The 19,938-nt window shown below is 39.1% G+C and overlaps 1 protein-coding gene across 3 annotated transcripts in view; it reads left to right on the top strand.

Annotated features, from left to right (window-relative positions):
• The window catches only part of LOC310732128 (carbohydrate sulfotransferase 8-like), a 104,567-nt gene that overhangs the window by 11,410 nt on the left and 73,219 nt on the right, over nucleotides 1–19,938 (top strand). For all 3 annotated transcript variants that reach the window (XM_083552456.1, XM_083552455.1, XM_083552457.1), the window contains one exon: nucleotides 4,514–4,714. In XM_083552456.1, coding sequence (XP_083408582.1) covers nucleotides 4,525–4,714 — 190 coding nt within the window. In that variant the 5' untranslated portion in view covers nucleotides 4,514–4,524. The remainder of the gene's footprint in view (nucleotides 1–4,513; nucleotides 4,715–19,938) is intronic.

Genomic DNA, 19,938 nt, shown 5'->3' with positions numbered 1-19,938 from the left:
TGCAGAGTACAATGAAATCGTCACTAGGTTACGTATGGAACCCTAGTTCCCTGAGGGAACGAGAGCTGCGTCGAAAACTCTTTGGGAACGGCTCGCGTTGTTTACGCTCTGAATCACGTGCAAAATCCGGCCAATTGGCAAGTCCAGAGGTCAATGGCGGGCGACGTCGCGTAAACCAGAAAGCTACAAAATGGGTAAGCGATGGTAGCTATTTTGCTTCTGAAAAAGGAAAAGGTAAGTGCTACAGGGATGCAGGGAGTATGGCCTGTTGACGCAGCTCTCGTTCCCTTGGGGAACTAGGGTTACATACGTACCTTAGTGACGTTCCCTTTCAGAGGAGCCGGGAGTGGACCAGCAGGGTGAACCAGCCAGCAGCTTTACAATGTCTTGGAGAGGAACTCCAACGGACCAGGCCGTAGATAGAGAGAAACAGAAGGGACAGTGCTAAGTCTACTGAGTCGCAAACAGATCCACCTGGGCTCTGTAATATCTCTGCCATATCTGCTCCACCACCTCGGGGTGGAGTCTCCATTCCCCGGGCCTCAGCCCTTGCCTTGAAAGCTCCAATTCAACCAGCCCGGGATGTAAACTGCTCTCAGCAAGAGGAGTTTCCCCTCAGACCATAGGAGGATCTGCAGGGGGCGAGACCAGAGACTCCCCCTGGTGGTTGATGTATGAGACCACTGACATGTTGTCCATACGGACCAACATGTGGCGACCTCTTAGGTCTCGGAGGAAGTGTTCCAGTGCCAAGAACACGGCCATGATCTCCAGGCAGTTTATGTGCCATGAGAGATGTGACTTGTCCCACCGACCTTGGGCGGAGCGGCCACTCATGACCGCTCCCCACCCCGTGAGAGATTCCGTGCCACATTCTGCCATCCTTTTTCGGAACAACGAAGTACTGGCTATAGTAGCCTGAACCACCTCGATGGCCTCTTTTCTTAGGAGGGTGTGCACTTCCTGTTCTAGGACCAGAGCCTGCTTGTGTCCCACCATGGTGGGACACACCCCGTTGTACCGGGGAGGAGAGGACCCGAACTGAATCGAGTAGCCCCTCTCTACTGTGTGCAGGACCCACCAAGATACGTCTGGCACGCCTTCCCAATCTGCCAGGAAATCTTTTAGGGGAATCTGGTCCGAGTGGCAACACTCTGCTTTTGGGCTTCGCGCTGCCCAGGCTGGGGTTGTGCCCACCGAGCAGCCTTGTGAGAGCAGCAGGGAAGTACCACTGAAATGCTGCCGTGGTCTCCTGAACCTGTCAGAATTACCTACAGCGTCACCTGAACAGGCCAGGAGGAGCCACTAGGGCATTCAGAAGGAAAGCCCTGTCCCTGTCGGGAATCTCCACTTACAGAGTGAGCCACAAAAGCCTTTCTGTGGCTACTAGAGCTGACATGGACTGACTGACGGCCCACGCAGTACCCTATGTAACTCCTAATCGTCAGCCTGGAAGAAGGAACCGCCGAAGCTGGCGCTTTCCCCGGGGAACTGGAGCTCAGCCCAGCAGGAGAGGCTAGAGAGGACTCATCCATCTCCATGCCTTCTGCTCGGTCGGGCTCCGAGCCCCGTGACCTTTGGCACCACTTCGCCTTGGCAAGAGCGGGACCTGAGCCGCGAGGGGGAGCGCTCTCCAGGAGCGCATAGCTAAAAATACTAACAGTTGCCTACCTCGAGAGCTGACTAAGCATGCTTCTAAGCTAAGCAAACAACACAAGCAACCCCCCCCCCCCCCCCCCAGAGGAACACGCAGTCGTAATTCTGCATGCATTTAAAGCATATAGCTGCACAGATTCATACACAAAGCGTTACCCTGAACAAAAAAAAACTAATATCGCTACCATCACTCACCTGTTTTGTAGCGTCCTGGTTTACGCAACGTCGCCCAGCAATGACATCACGACTTGCCTAATGGCTGGATTTTACACGTGATTCAGTGTGAACAATGCGAGGCATTCCCAAAACGTTTTCGACGCAGCTCATTGAGTATCTTTGATACTCAGTAAAATTAGAAAGTAGGAAAAAAGTACTTAAGTAGATTAACGAAAACCATTTACTCAATACTTTACACCACTGATAATTTATATCATTATGTAGCATGTTAACAGATCTGTAAATTATTGTTATATTGAAAGAACTAATAAGTAATAGGACTTTTCACAGTAACAGATTTGAATACGTAATATTATTCCATCTTTTACTTTTGTAATCAAGTCCATATCACTTCCAGGTTGTAATAGTATGAAAGGTAGTGTTACAACCTCAGTTTCTTTCTCATGCAGTCTCAGGGATGTTAAAACTCCCACTGTAGCACTGTCGCAGTGTTGAGTAATGAACTCTGTGTGTATATTCAGCAAGGTGTGATGATTATGGAATTATTCTGCATCCTTGATCTCTAAAGATGTTCACTCAAACACAGTAATGAGTCACGGCAGGAGTTATAAGCACCTGTACCTACAAAAAATGAATTTCATTTATCGGATTAAAAGCAGTAATTGCAATAGTAGACATGATAAACTTCTGTAATAAATGTAACAGCAGGTTTCTCCCAGCAGTGTTGTATTCAATCAGACTGTTAAATAGTCTGGAAAATTAATTACCGAGAGATGAGTGAGCACGTGTTACACATAACCACACAGTGCAATTAAGAGGTTATTGCTTGGACAGTAGCCACAAGTAACCGTTAAGATTTATTCATTACAACCTTGGCGACAGGAACAGGAAGAAATAACCATATAGGGAAAGGAAAAAAAAACTGGAAAACAGAAAACTGAAGTGATACAAGATATTGTATAATGTTATTATTAATCGCTATTTCTCTAGGATTAGAGTGTTGTATAGATTTGATGTACAATTAGAAATGCGAGGTGAAACATGAGTGAAACCTGAGTGAAACATGGTGCATTGAATATAATTGTTTTGTATTTCTTTGAATTTCTCTCCTTAATTTAATTAGATTTTCACATCCCTTCAGGGGTCAAATTGTTCTGAGTGTATGTTCAGGCACTATTAAAATGGATTATTGTGATTGATGCAGACTCGCTTCATAGTCAATTTCACAGCCAGGTCAACAAATTCTGCCTCAATTATACAATCAATGGCCTGTCAAGGCTGCAGAGGAACTGGCTAATGTATTGCTCTACCTACATTAAACGCACACATACCAATACAGATGCAGGCCTGGTTGGCCGAATGCAGCATGTCTGATGTTCCAAAACGTAAACTAAGTACAGGTGCGGCCTCAGCAACTGCTTCCAAAGAAACAGTTTTCTCAGTATCTCATTCTGACTAGCTGGAATGTATTCATGGATGTCCTGAAAACCAGGCAGTCTAGCATTCAGGGATGTTTATATAGATTTTTTTGCTTTGTCACAGTGCACTGTTTAAACCTTGTCCATAGATTTGGAGTCTATGTGGAAAGGAAGCATTAAGGCAAATGTTTTTCAAGGTTTTTTTGTGATTTGAATCTTCGCTACCAAACACAAAGCTACCAAAGCAGTTCTTAAACTCGCAGCCAAATTTCCAAAAGCACAAAGATCTATGTTAAATAGGAGAGGATGCTGGACACTGAAAATGCTCTTTCCCGAATAAATTCATTCTGAGGTCTTGTTTGGGGAAACTCCATCCATTTTGACTATAGTGCACTTTTAATCATGTTTAATATGAACACTGGTGCTTATCTTTCTTCTAATGGTTTTTGCCTGGTGTAATATTTGTGTCAAGACCAATGTCTTGGGCAGAATGTCAGCTACTGAGTAAGTGATCTGATTTTTCATACTGACATCAACCGAAATAGAGATCATTTTCTTTAACTGTTTGTTTAAAAACCTGCTTCCCTATTGACTGACTGACTGGTCACTCCATAATGTGTACGCTACACACGACATCAGCAGCATTCATTCTGTACTCGCATTAAACAGATTAGAACACCCACAATGCAGCAGGAAGCGAAGGGGTATTTTCCTCCCGACTGATTTTTTTTTTTCACAGATGGTGGAGTGATTTCTTTTTGTTACCCCTGTAGTCATACTGATGATTCCTGCATTCTCTGTTGAGCGCTGGATGATGTGTTTCTCTTTAGAAAATATAGAGAAGTGAAACTGTGATGAGAAAGTGCTTATAGTGTGTAAAGAGATCAGAGGGTTCACACTCACAGTGAATGACAGCAACAATAATATTAAACGTAATTTAACTCATATTTATATTTTACTTATAAATCGTATAAAATTGTTTTAAATCATTTCTAGATATAAAATGCAAAGTTTCACCAGAAGTAAGATGACTAATGAAATCCATATACTTGAGTAAATGTAGAGATACACAAGGTAAAATATTACTCCTTTAAAATAAAAAGTATTTGCCTTCAAAAATACCTAAAAAAGTCCTATTATCAATTTTGTCAGATCATTTCTTTAATGTGTTTCTTTCCTTCTTTTTTTTAAACCACCTTCTCTCTCTCCTCCTCTCTCTCTCTCTCTCTCTCTCTCTCTCTCTCTCTCTCTCTCTCTCTCAGTATAAAGTGAGATGCTGTGGCCAGACTGTAAAGTGCTGCAGGCTATAAAAGGAAGGCGAAGGTCAAGATGGGGGTCCATGCGTGGGTCCCGGCTGAAGATCTCTTGCTCCTTCTGGTTTGTTTTGCTGTTTGGAGCTGGAGGTTTGATACTCTTCATCCATCTACAGGACCTGTCAGACATGGTGCAGCAGCAGGGACCAGGTCAGGCACTGTGTTCTAACACCATTTCCTTGCTGCTGTTGAACTAAGACACACACAAACATACTTATAGACACACACCGATCAGGCATAACATTAACATGACCAGTAAACTAAATAACACTGGATCATCATGGCACCTGTTAGTGAGTGGGATGTATTTATTAGGCACAAGTGAACATTTTGTTCTCAAAGTTGACATGTTAGAAGCAGGAAAAATGGGTGAGCTTTGAGTGGATTTCACAAATTGTGACGTCTAGACGATTGTGTCAGAGCATCTCCAAAACTGCAGCTCTTGTGGGATGATCCCAGTCTGCAGTGGTCAGAATCTATTAAAATTGCTCCAAGGAAGGAACAGTGTTAAACCGGCGACAGGGTTGTGGGCGGCTGAGGATCACTGATGCACATGGGGAGCGAAGGCTGGTCCGTGTGGTCCGATTTAACAGACGAGCTCCTGTAGCTCAAACTGCTGAAGTTAATGCTGTTAATGCCCAATAAAACAGAACTGTTTTGGCAGCAAAAGGGGACCAACACAATATTAGGCAGGTGGTCATATAGCTATGCCTGGTCGGTATACATACCACACATACAGTCACATACAGCTTGTTATATACAGAGTGACAAGCTGGCCAACACCAAGGCCTTATGGCTTCATAAATATTCATTAAAATTCATGAGGAATCAAAATCAGTCTGATGCAGTGAGAAATATGTGATTAGATGGAGTGTAACTTGTTATAATGCTGACGTGTGGATAAGCTGCTTCAGACACATCCCCTCTACTGTTGCCCTGCTATTTGATTTATAAAAAATTTTTTATCCATCTTTCTCCAGCATGTGTTTCGCTGTTTGCTCTCGAATGAACAAACTCTGAGATTAAGCCCGATTCTGGGTCAGCTGTAAGTCACTTTGGTTAATTAAACTTAAAGTTGTGATAATGACTGAAGGGATAATGGGACTCCTGATGCATCTTTGCTGAAGAATAATGGGAAATAATTTCCTCAGTCACAGTTTTTTTTCTCTGTGTTCTGTCTGTTTTCCGGTTCTGTTTCTCTGTGGAATGAATACACAACGCATAGTTCAATCGCGTACTCGCTTTCACACCATCTCCCTGCAGACGAAGGACAGATCCGCAAAACAAAGAGATGTAGAAAACGTGTCATGGTGCGATATATATGTGGCAGCCAGAAAAAACTTTTTACAGGGTGAAATCTTGTCAGTTTTGACTATATATATATATATATATATATATATATATATATATATATATATATATATATATATATATATATATGTACTTTTGAGCTGAAATATGTATCTGTATTGTGGCTCCAGTGTGAAGGAGCATCACATACAACAGTGAATGTCTGATTGCAAAATGCATTGATTGGACTTGTCAGGTTTGTTATGGCATGCAGCTATTCAACAATGTGATCAATCACTGTGTGAGGAAATCACACCGAGCAAGATTTCAGACATCTGCTGCGTTTGTTACGCCCAACTTCCTTACATGATTTTCAGAAAGCCGAAGCCGAAAAAGTTAAAATGTCCTCAACCTTTAAGGGAAAAAAAATATATGTTTATATTTCTATAATTTGCTTGAAGCTAAGGCATCAAAGTATGTTCTAAGCAGAAAAACATTTTGCGCAGAACCGGATTTTTTTAACTTTTTTTCATCAGGATTCAGCCAAGGCAACATGTAATGCGTTTTCATAGACTGCATCGCATGTAAGGCGTCTCCTCTCCTCTCTCAGGGAGCCAGATGAGAAACCGAGCGAAACGAACTGAGTGAAAGAAGATGCAACACATGCAAATCCCATTTGTCAGCACAGGGAGAGAAAAGACGACTCCCTTAATCCCTAACACACCTTCACACAGCAAAGGCTGAGAAAATTAAAGGAATGCACAAATTCTTTGTGTGTGTGTGTGTGTGTGTGTGTGTGTGTGTGTGTGTGTGTGTGTGTGTGTGTGTGTGTGTGTGTGTGTGTGTGTGTGTGTGTGTGTGTGAGCCACGAAAAAATAGTCCATCTGCGTCACTGGACAGTCGGCAGACAGACAGCAAGCGGCTACGGCCTCCTCCAAAGCAGGTGGCACCGGTGTGTGTGTGCGCGTGTGTGTGCGCGTGTGTGTGTGTGTGTGCGCGTGTGTGTGTAATGTTTATATACATCATTGCATGGTCTATGATACATTAACGGTACATATGAAGCTGCTTACAAGCAATATGATTCACTCTTATTATGATGCAGTGCGATCCAATTTCGATTTGATTCAACACAATGTGATGCAATGGAAATAAAATATGATTCTATGCAATTCAGTATGGTACTGATAGTTAGATTTAATTTTTTTGGTTGCAACAGACTTAATTTTCTTAAGAGCCTTCTGACTTCTAACACATGGCCCTTTCAAAAACAGACCTTTTGTAGTGCAAAAAAAAAAAAAAAAGATGAAATAAAACCAGACGTTTTTTTTTTTTTCTGTTCTGGCTTCCGGAAGATGCAGCTCTACCTCTGCCATGTTAACCTGTATTCTATCTGACTCTTAAGACAGGCCTCGGTCTCCGTAGTATTGTGATAGGACTGTTCTTAAAGGCGATTCCAAATCTTTGAATTCGCGGCTTAAACAATGAAGCGGCTAATATATGGATTTTTCCGTGTTTTTCCCGGAGCCCCATAACATTAGACCAATGAAATTGCCGAACGGGTTCAGGTGAACCAATGAAACTCTTTATATTAAATCAGATGCGCTCCCACTGAATCGGGCCGCACCACATCATAAATATGGATGAGGTTTCTCTGACGGTTGACCTGCCGCTCACTCGGACTGTCTACAGGAAATGTGAATCATTCGTCACGCTGAAAACAACCGGGCATGAAAAAACACACTTCACCTGTGTTCTGAGCTGCACGGCATCGGGAGAAAAGCTTCACCGATGGTGATTTTTAAACGCACGACGATGCCAAAAGAAAAAAAGAGAGAAATAGTTGTGAAAGGAAGAAGGAAGACAGTGAACAATAACTTTCTTGGTAGGCTACTGTTTAGATACAAGCAGTGTAACAGACACTGTATTTCGTTAAAGCCTGTGTAAAGTTCATTAGTTTCAGTGTAGATACCTGCGGCTTATAGACGGGTGCGGCGTATTTATGTTCAAAATAAAAATCTTTGTAAAATTCAGTGGGTGCGGCTTATATTTGGGTGCGCTTAATAATCCAGAAATTACGGCATATATATATATATATATATATATATATATATATATATATATATATATATATATATATATAATATATGCATGTGTATGTGTATGTGTATGTGTGTGTACGGGTGAGTGAAGGTCTCCTGCAGCCTGAAACTTTTTTTCAAGATGTTCGGCATTTGGCATGTGGTATTCGATTAAGGACAATAGATTGGAGGAGTGGGTGAATCCTGTCTCTCTGGAGGTGTGTGTGTGTGTGTGTGTGTGTGTGTGTGTGTGTGTGTGTGTGTGTGTGTGTGTGTGTGTGTGTGTGTGTGTGTGTGGGTGGAGGGGGTCAGGCCTGATCTGGAGGGACAAAAGATGAAGCCATAACAAGCTGTCAACTGTTGGAAAGTTCCTCTGCTGACAGGAGGATGAGGATATGCAGCACCTCTGTGACTCACTGATGCTCAACCGATAAATAATAAATTATGTTACTGGTATGGAGAAAAGAATTGTGCACTATATGGACAAAAGTTTGTGGACACCTGGCATTTACTGTTATAATAACCTCCACGTTTCTGAGATGTTACACTAGATTTTAGTAGTAAAGTCAGGTACTGATGTAGGTGATGTGAGGAGGCCTTGGATGCAGTCAGTGTTCACATTTATCCAAATGGTGTTCAATAGGGTTGAGGCTCGAGCTCCTGTTGCAGGACACTAAAGATCTTCCACTCCAACCCATGTAAACCATACCTTCATAGAGCTGGCTTTGTACACAGGGTTGTGGGTCTTTAGTTCAAGTAAAGGGAAAATTCCATCCTACCACATTCAAAGACCTCCTATATGGTTGTGTGCCTTCAACTTTGTGGTAACAGTCTGAGAAAGAAAAAACACATTTTGTATAGCTGAAAAAAAAAAAGGTGTCCCAATACTTTTGCCCATTTAATGTAGCTTTTACCGGAGACACACGCAAAATTTCTAAAAGACCACAAACTCTTTTGTCATGAAGATTCTTCCACTGTAAAAAAAAAAGTGTGTAGGTGTGTTTTAATTCTGCAGCTGAAGCTTTTCCCTGCGCCCATGGCTTATGAAACTAATACTCTTACATTAGTGTAGATGATCTAAGGTTTTTAAGGTTTTTTTTATGATGATACCATGCCGTGATGAAGTCCGCCGTTGTGCATTCAGGATTTAGAGTCATGCACAGACGAGCCGAAGAAAAATAAACAAGCAGAAATAAATGCTTGATAAAACTTCAGGAGTTTGCCTGACAAATCCATCTTCACTAAACATGTCAAGTTTCAGAGACGCAGGCTGCTTAGGGATTTTTGTTTGTTTTTTGGGTTTTAGTGGAGGCTGTTTAGGACTGTTTAACTCTTCTGGGTATTCACATTCAATCCTTCCATCTGTGCACTGAAATCTGTTTTCTGAGATCTCATTCTGTGATAAAACCACATGGATCTGATGTGAACCTGCTTGTAGTCTCATTCAGATGTCTAGAAATCAGAAACAATGACGTGAAGTGCAGAAAAACTATTTTGCATAAAATATGTACACTGTGTGTGTGTGTGTGTGTGTGTGTGTGTGTGTGTGTGTGTGTGTGTGTGTGTGTGTGTGTGTGTGTGTGGTTGATAAGGTTATAGGTTTTTTCTTTTTAGTGAACAGAAAAATTTCGGATGAATTATAATAAAGTTACACTCATGTCTGTGAGGTCTGTTTCCTCTGCAATGTCTGGTTTTCTTCACGTTACTAAAAGCATGTGGGTGGGTGGATTTCTTTTTGCACCTGTGATATGGCTATTTCAGCAACTCAAATCTTGAACTAAACTAAAAATCATAAATAGTTTTATTTTTTCACACTTTCCAAGAAAGATAAACACAGCTACCATTCAAGTTTAGTTCCTCCTTGATATATATATATATATATATATATATATATATATATATATATATATATATATATCATTTTAGACGTTTTTGATCTCAGCCATTAGTCACCAGAGCTTCGTCATTTCAGCTGGTCAGAATTAGACTCGCTCGCTTCCGATCGTCTTTCATCTTATAAATGAGAGATTTGTCACTGCTAAAGCTTTTCAAAGTGGAGAAACTCTGCGCTGTTTGAAAGTCAGAGGATTTCTGACTCCTGCATTAAACCCAACACAAAGGACGGATTTGTCGAGTCTCCTCACAGGTGGAAGTGAAATTTCCAAATTTCTATCCTGTCAGTGAAATACAGCACAGCTCTGAAGTAGGTCTGCTTTTACTCTTAGTACTCTTAGTTCTGACTCACCACAAACCAGGTCAAGACCAGAGTCGATATATCCTGTCTGTTTGTGGCGATCTATAAGCATATAATTGGCATATTCTATTGTGCAACAATGTAAAATATATTAATAATAAAAACCAAACACACACACATATCGTTTAGAATTACATCTGTAATTCTTGTTTTTTATTTATTTCGAGATTACTTTCCATTGTACACAGAATTAATATTTCAGTATTTAGTATTTTGTAACACAAGCAGATGAAATTCCACCTTCACACCAGATGAAGCTTAATTCCAGGAACACTAGCAAAACGTCTGGCCAGTACTACCTGCTCAATTCCTTCAATTAAACTATTTAAACAAATTTTCTAATTTTCAAATGTTTAGTCTTTTTGTTTGTTTGTTTGTTTGTTTGTTTGTTTGTTAATTGTCTTATTTTGTCAGTAATTCAGTAAGCAAATTAAACTCTGCGTACCGTGTTATACTATTTTTAGTCAAGTACAAGGTTAAAAATGGAAAAAATAAACATATAACAAAGTTAGATAATCTAACAAATGACCATTCCTAATAATATTCCTGCTATACAGTGATCAAAGCTTTCAGTCTAATATAATAATTGGTCTGGAGGAGGGTTTTTTGCTTGTTAATATAATTTCCCCAAACTGGTTGTTCACTGGACATTCGCTGTGTACCAATAGTGTACTGCTCTTGGCCATGTTGCGTACATGTACGCTCGACTAGACCATGACCAGTTTCTAATAATCCTTGTCCTAAAAATCCTTACATGGTAACCTGAGCTCTAAACTCTAATCTCTTTGTGGAGTTTTATTTTTTGTCTCCTGGTCTGTATGTTTTTTCTGCACTGGTGGATGAAGTACTCAAACCATGTACTTGAGTTAAAGTAGAGATACCGTAAGTGAAAATATGACTCCAGTACAAGTAAACGTGCTCCCTTAAAATGTTCACGTGAGGAAAAGTACAAAAGTACTGTATTTGCCTTCAAATGTACTTAAGTATCCAAAGTACTATGATTTATTATAGCTATTAGTGTCTTTTTTTTTAACACAAGACTTTTACTAATTCAACTCAGTTTATGTGAAAAGACTCTAATGTTCCTCTCAGCACAACAGTCTATTAATAGAATGATATTAATGAGTCAAACACTAATTGATATCTATTAAAATTAGCATGAGCCAAAAATCTTCTTTTCACCTAATTAAAAATTAAATAGTGCAAATAACGTCACAGGATTTGTGACAAGTTTGAGTAAAGAGTTTCCTCCATCATTTACTCCTCTCTAAATGTTCTGTTTGCTGTTGAACTGATGCTGAACTGTATGTCCGTGCTAAACAGATACCACCAAGCGCCAATTGGAAAAAGTTCAAAACGGATCGCTCTCTCTACATCGATTAGTGACTTGCTGCGTGTTTGACCAGTTATCTTTTTATCCGCTCATAAATAAAAAGGAAAGACTGATTTTGTAAAATGTAGTTGAGTAAAAAATAAGATATTTGACTTTGAAATGTAGTGAAGTAAAAATCTCCCCAAATGAAAATACTTCATTAAAATACAGATACACGAAAAAGCTTCTTAAGTACAGTAACGAATTACTTCAGTTTTCCAGTTCTTCCACATCCCAAAAACAGAACTTTCAGTAGACCGGCTCTGCATTAATTCCTGATGGTGTGGACTTGGAGCTGGTGGTTGGCCAAGCATTTGATTCAGGGTGTATTCCTGACTCAAGCCCAGCATTTCAAGGGTAGATTCAGAATTCACCACAATGCTGAACATGAAATAAACCGAAAGATAGAAGAAAAATAGAACTTTGTTATTCAAAATCCTTTCTAAAAACCTATAATAATTAGTGACATCATTACGCCATATTCACACAAGGGGTGTTCAAGTCAAACTGAGACTTCTGAGCTTATAAAATAAAAGAATAAATTCCAAGGAGTGGAAACTGCAGTTATTTTTTGACCTTCTGTACTCCACTGCTGGATTTATACACTTCTCCCAGCCTTTAGCTAACATCTGGAAAGATTCTGCATAGAAAGTTTTGTCATTACGCCTGAACCATCTTAGGACAGGCTGCTGAATGACTGAGTTAATGGTTCCCACAGAAAGATTTGTCTCTTGTGCAATTTCACAACAGGTTACACATCGATTATACATGAATGTTCACATGACTGCTGTAGGCTGGGAACCACCACGACACAGCTCATCACAAAACAAACATACAGCCATCTTTGAAACGTTCACACCATTGTTACTGAGGCTAAACGTCTCATCACTATACTGTGCCTGAAGTGTTCTGTAGATATCCACAGGTTTTATACCTTTGTTTCCAAGAAAACCACAGTTTTAACACTGTTGTCTGTCGTCTTGGTTAACGGTCTCTCGACTGGCATCCATTTATATACCTGTCAAATTCCCGGTTTGATTTTAACGTCCCTCTTTAGTTTCAGCACTGTCCAGTTTCTTTAAATCCTGTCCTTTACCTATTTCCATACCTCTTACATAGTATTGTCAGTGCTTTTTGTTCCTCTTTTACACTCTTCATTGTCTTTAAACACCCTGATTCTCCTCTTTCAGGAGCCTTTAACAAGGATAACAGGCTAAATTCCTTAAATAGCTCTTCACCGTACAAAAATATCACTCCCAGAGACATCACTTTAGTTTTTAGCATGTGAAATGGTAGCATTCCAACCAATTTAAGCTGAAAGTGTCGCACTGAAATTGAATCTACATTTTGCTGCTTGGTAAATGGCATTTTAGTCAAAGTCCTGTCAGAGCTGAAGACAGCTGAGGTGTGAGTGTGCATTCATTATGATCCCATTTTAACCGTGAGAGATAATCTCCAGCATTTCCTCTTTCTGGAGACATTTGGGAAAATCGATCCAGTTTAGCGACAGGTCAAAGCTTTTAACTCTCACTCTGTTATACAGATAGAGATGTAAACACACATGAAGAATTGAATTCTGGTCAGAATGTTTGTTGAGCGATGATTCAATATCAGACTTGTATGTGGGCAATACGAAGACTAACTGACAGGTGGCCATGTTCCAATATCGCATTTATATTTCCTTTATGGACAAATTGTATTGGGATGTCAAAATTTTCTATACATATGTGGTTTTTCCACAAAACAAATAGATGGCATTAATGCAAAACTGCTCATGGCAATAATAGACCCAATCCACTGTCTTCATGGATGCTAAGGCTACATCTACATTAATCCAGATTCATTTGAAAACTGTTTAAAAGTGCTTTACCTTCACACTATCGTTTTCAATCGTTTTCCAAAAGTTGCTCATCCACAATGAAACGTCTGGAAACGCTTACGTTCCTGCACTGCGCATGAGCAGAACCTAAGATGCTTTCACGTGCGTCGTTTCTGTTTGACGTTTATTAATTTCCTGGCTCTATGATACGTTGTCTGTAATTGCACCACCTTTTTCGAAAGCCTAGGCTGTGTTTATCGTCTCAGTCACACGATCTGCAATTACACTGAGTAAATAATGTATCTCTCATTCAGATGTGATATTTTAATATTGCTATTGCTAACTAAACATGGTAATTATGCTAATCTAACACTTAAACAAATGAAGCCTGGTGAAGCTGAATATGTTACTGTCAGGGATCCACCAGCCACACCCTCACTTGAACCACACATTCCTCCTAGCAGCTCCCCCTCCTACTAATCATGCACACCTGACGCTCATCAGCTCACACTACATAAGCACACACTTCCAAGCACTCCCCGGCTGTTCTACGGAAGAACCTTGTTGTGGATTATCACCAAGGACTTATTTCATTGTGGTTCTACTCTGTGGATATATCCGAAGTTCAGCAGAACAAAGATGTGTTTAATGATGAAGGGAATGTAGATAAACTAAACCAGCCGTAATCATGGAATCACAGAATGCACAGGCAAAGAGCAGTTCATAGGCTTCTGCTCGTTCTTCCAGCGTGACAGTTACACTGTGTTTGTGGTTGGATCAATGTGAGCTCTTGTGCAGCTTGGGGATCTTTTATAGATAAATAAATGTGACTGTTCAGTTAATTCACAGAATTATTTGCACTGTTCATAAAAACATTTTATGAATTGATTTCTACTCACTTAATGATTTAATTATTAATTTGCTTTTATGATTTTTTTTTTTTTTCTTCATGATTCATTATCAAATTATGGTGTAGATGCTGTATATAACTGTATATGAATGATCATTAAATCTTAGAATGATTTCCTTAAATAAAAAAGATAAAATCTACAACCTTTTTCAAAGTTACAGGAACAACCTCCATGTAACACTTCATTCAATGTTACTTATGAAGGTACCATTAATTCTGAAAAAAAAAGGTTTTTGCAAAAAAACAAAATTTATCTATCCTGTACATATGATTCTATCTATCTCTCTATCTATCTCTCTATCTGTTAAACATGAAGGTAAGAGGAGAAAAAGGCTTTTTTGTGTTTGTGGTGCATGCAATGGAAAAAAAAAAAAAAAAGGAAAAGTGTCTGGTGTGTATCATTACTTTGTTGAGATTGCAGGTGTTTACCCCAGAGAAACACTGAAACTGTATTATAGGATTTTTTTTTGTTCTTCTGAGAAATGTATGAAATATTTCTTCTTTAAAGAGGTTGGCATCTGTATTGTGTTTCAGCTGAAGCAAGTCTAAGAACACCGGCTCAATCTTCCTCAGTGTAGATTATTGATGGAAGGATGAAGAAATGATAAAAAGGCTATTTTTGGTGAATGATGCATTACACAGCTCGGTATTTACTCTTTGAGGAAACAACATGCAGTTTGTATGTTTTTTTCAACATCTCTGAATATCAGGTAATTCTGGGTTGGTAGTAGTGTTGCTGCAGTTGTTCTGGCTGTGAACACAGGCCTCGTTTGTGACCTGAGGAAACATCTAACAAAATCATGGTCCTAATTTTACACTAAAATTAACTTACCAGATGTGTGCATTAATTTCTAATACTATTATTTTAAATGAAACATAACCTCTTAGCAAGTGGAAATGTCTATAATATAGTCATTTATTTAGCATTTAGTATTATACAAAAACATTAAAACAAAAAAAAAATGATTAACATGTGATTGGTTTAATTAGAAAACTACAAGATGTTTTAAATAAGTAGAAATAATTTACATAAGTAATAAAATTTTTAAAAAATATATTTATACCTGTATTTGATAAATGTATACATGTTTTGTTAAAATGGTCAATTTAAAATCCTCTCACATTTATGCTGCATGTCATAGCATGTTATTCCAGTTTGTATATCCAACATTGCTCAATTTTAGGAAGGATGCCAATTATTCTGAAGTGTGTGATTTCATTATCCCTTCTTCCTGTATGCCTTGAGAGAGTGAATTGCTTCATACAACAAATTATAAAAGGGCACAACACACTGTTCTAGCAGATTAGAGATGAATAGAGCTAAAGAAACAGCTTACACACTGTAATAGGTGAAGTTGTTTTTCTGTGTCCATTAAGACTGATTGGATTTGCAGTTATCTCTTCAGAAGTGCATTTCATTGGTGCAAAGTGTATAAACTTAATTTGAGTTTGTAGAATGAACGTCTGAATGAAATGATAGTTGCTGAATCAGGTTATGTTTTATGATCAGTTAATTCAGGAATTAGTGCAGTAGAGTTAAGAGGTGGTGGTGATCAGGTGTAGAATATCAAGAGTGATACTGACACAGAGAGAGAGAGAGAGAGAGAGAGAGAGAGAGAGAGAGAGAGAGAAGAGCCACATCTGGCTTTCAGAGGTTTGCTTATCCAGTAGGAATAACCTTTGAACCTTTGTCTCATCTTCAGTTCACCTGAATGGAGATGTGATGAGTTTTGTTGTGGCAGATGTTAATGAGAAGCAATTTTAAACCTGGTACTGAGTGCATTGGCTCCCCATTTCTCTCTCTCTCTCTCTCTCTCTCTCTCTCTCTCTCTCTCTCTCTCTCGCTCTCTCTCTCACACTCTCAAGGTTTAAAGATTGAAAGGTTATTGGCATGACTTGGGTACAAAGTAATAGAAGACAAACAAGAAGCAATCAAATAACCACAAAAATACAGAAGGCGAAAAATAAATAAATAAATAAAAACAACACCAGAGTTAAAAGTACCAAATAAAACATGCATTTGAAAAGTAATAATATTTGTAAAAAGAAAAGATAAATTAGCTGGATGGCTAGATAGACAGACAGACAGACAGACAGACAGACAGACAGACAGACAGACAGACAGACAGACAGACAGACAGACAGACAGACAGACAGACAGACAGACAGACAGACAGATAGATAGATAGATAGATAGATAGATAGATAGATAGATTATATAAAATCAGGAAGGTAAAATTTAAACAATAGTAAATAAATAAACAAAACACAAGTTACAAGTCACATGTTACATTCATCATCCACACCTGTGTCCTATTTCATCTATTTTGTGTCACTATATAAGCTCTGGATTCTGTGTTCCACATTGTCTCGCATTTGTTCCTCCATGATTGTAGTTGCAAAAATCAGGTTATGGTTTTCTTGTCTCTTATATGGATACTAGTTTTGTTTGAATCTTTGTTTTGAGTACTTTTTCAATAAGAATTAAATTATCTGCACTTGCATCCACCTTCATCTTATTATGTGACACAATGGCTATTATTAAAATAATAATAATTATTAAAACTGATTATTAAGTAAATATTACCACCTCTAAACTTTAATAATTATTTAAATGAGAATTTCTAAGTCTATCCACATAAAGTGAATATGCATAGAATATGTGACAAACGCTTTTCCAGAAAAAATTCACTTTAACCACTAAAGGTTTTCAGTAATTAACCTTGATCTAACCAGGGTATTGTGGTACTGTAGCTCAGTGGCTTATCTGATGGACTACTGATCAGAAGATCTTGAGTTCAAATCCCACCACTACTAAGCTGCCACAAGGCCCTTAACCCTACTCAATTTTATGAATGAGAGAAATGTAGGTTGTTCTTGAGAGGTCATATACCAAATTGTCGGTCATTGTAAATATATAGAGTTACATTTGTTCCACAAGACTTAAATATATCTCTATATACTCTATACAGTCAACCTGTGGATCCGAAATCTTAAATTCCAGCCAAAACCAAGCTGCTATTCCTGAGCCCCTGAGCAACATCCTAACATAAATGCTATAAATGTAAATGTAACCTCAGCTCAATTTCAGTTGTGAGTATTATCTATAAAACCGCTGCGGCCCGGGTTCGATCCCCGGTCAGGGAACCAACCCCAGCCACTTTCAGTGCCGGTCCCAAGCCCGAATAAATGGGGAGGGTTGCGTTCGGAAGGGCATCCAGTGTAAAAACATGTGCCAAATCAAACATGCGGGTGATCCGCTGTGGCGACCCCTAATGGGAGAAGCCGAAGGAAAATTTATCTATAAAACCACTGAATATTACCTGCTTCTCAAGCTTTCCAATGAGCTCTTGTATTTCTATCTGCTAGAATGTGAAAACATTACCTGTTAATATACCTGCACAGTGTATTCGATTAGGTTACAAGTTTGTTATACACACATTCTCACACTTATCTTTGCTATGTAACATTTTGTTTAGCTTTATTAGCTCATATAGATTTTCTTCCATTACTCCTAACAGTGAATGAGTGGCTTTCAGCCTCTTTGCAGTTCAGACAGATTGGAACACACACACCATGTTAAACTGAAATGGGTGTCTTTTTTTTCTGTAACAGCTCAATCAGAGCAAAAACGACCGCTCTGAGAATTGATCTGCAATTACCCAGAGGCTGCCAGGAGGTTCTATGAGAAAACACTCTTCATGTTGAGAGACGAAGAAAGAAAGAAAGAAAGAAAGAGAGAGAGAGAGAGAGAGAGAGAGAGAGAGAGAGAGAGAGAGAGAGAGAGAGAGAGAGAGAGAGAGAGAGAGAGAGAGAGAGAGAAATAAAGTGGGACAAAGGGGATAATAGAAGCAAAACATGGAGAAATAGCATTTCCTATTTTACTTTACTAAGGGACGTGTTGTTTCAGTGGTGTAAAACATTGGGCTACTGATAAAGGAGTTCACTTCCCAACATTCCATGTTGCATTTCTAGGTTGTTAAGCAAGACATTTAACTTTCACAATTTGTTATCATTGCACAAAGCAGCCACTTGAGGTTGTTAAGGTGTTTGTTTTTTCTTTCTTTCATTCTTTTTCTCTTTCCTTTTTTCTTCCTGTATAATTTCCTTACTTCCTTCCCTTACATTCCTCACAGTACGGCTGGATCCAGAGCCCATCCCATTATGTAGGAAAATATCATGGATAGGACACCAGTGCACACAACCCCTGGGGGTAATTCAGAATAGCCAGTTAACCCCCCTACCCCATATTTTTTAAGCATAGCAGAGAAATCCAGAACCCAAAATATACTCAGGTAGAACTCGGTAATCTATACACACACACACACACACACACACACACACACACACACACACACACACACACACACTACCCTGAATCTCAGATTCAAATCATGTAGCCTCCTCTAATGCAAAAATTACAATGCATGTAAAAGAAAATGATGCATATTCTTTTTTTTTTTTTTTTTTTTTTCATTTATATTTACAGCGTTTTGCAGACCTCCATGCAAACTATCCTCATGCTAGTAAAATAGGTCAAGGTGTGAATACCTGCAGGCCAAAACCTTTTAGAGAGGGGTTAGTGTGACCCATGAGCACAACCATATACTTACAAAATGAAACACAGTTCTCTTACTCCTTCGTGAAATCTTCAAGGTCTCGGCTGTTGAATAGAATTTTGTATAACACCTGATTGCTGGGACAGAATGGAAACTCTGTGACTTGTCTGTCGCTTTAGATACAAGTGGAAAAATATTAACAATGCATAATCATGTATTGTATTTGTACATTTTTTAAGTACCTGTATCTGTTAAGGTGTATCTTTTAAGGCATTGGATTTTGGATCTGAAGGTTGTGAGTTCAAATCCCAGGGCCCCTGAGAAAGACCCTTAACCTTAAAGTTTCTCAGTTGTATAAATGTAAAATTTTTTTAAAAAAGTCAGTTGCCCTTGCTAAGGGCATTTGCCAAATGCTGTAAATGTAAATGAGCTCTCTGTCTCAGAGAAGAACCTTTTAAAGAAATGTTGACTTCAATATCATGTGAATTATCGTACTTTTACTTTACTGCATGTCAGTAAAACACACGGTTCCTCACTACTTTCAAGTGAATACATAAATAGTGTTAAATGAGAAGCTGTGGTGAGAGTATAAGCCGAACACCATGGTTCAGCTGAGAGTGTGTGTGGAATATGGGTTCTGTAACCATAGAAATATCTTCCTGTATAAACATCTGATGTGCAGTAGAATGCAACCCTGACCTACATCCATTATTCACGTCGAGTCCTCGTAGAGTAGCACTTTTCATAATCGAGGCAATTCAAAAGAGAGTTATTTTATGGTGAAGGTACTTTTTACTAGTCACATGTACTTTTACTCATGTACACGAATGATGTACTTCATCCACCTTTATACACTGATCAGTCATAACATTATGACCACCTGCCTTATGTTGTGTTGGTCACCAAAGCAGTTCTGACCCATCGAGCATTAACAGCATTAACTTCTTCAGCGGTTTAAGTTAAAGGAGCTCGTTTGTTGGATCGGATCACACTGTTCAGCCTTCGCTCCCCACGTGAATCAATGAGCCTCGGCCGCCCACGACCCTGTCGCCGGTTCACCACTGTTCCTCTCTTGGACTACTCTTGATAGAT

The sequence above is a fragment of the Silurus aristotelis genome (genome assembly GCF_946808225.1).
Source record: "Silurus aristotelis genome assembly, chromosome: 10".
Classification (NCBI taxonomy): Eukaryota; Metazoa; Chordata; class Actinopteri; order Siluriformes; family Siluridae; genus Silurus; species Silurus aristotelis.
Note: the sequence above shows the minus strand (reverse complement) of the source record. Positions and strands in the feature narration are given on the sequence as shown.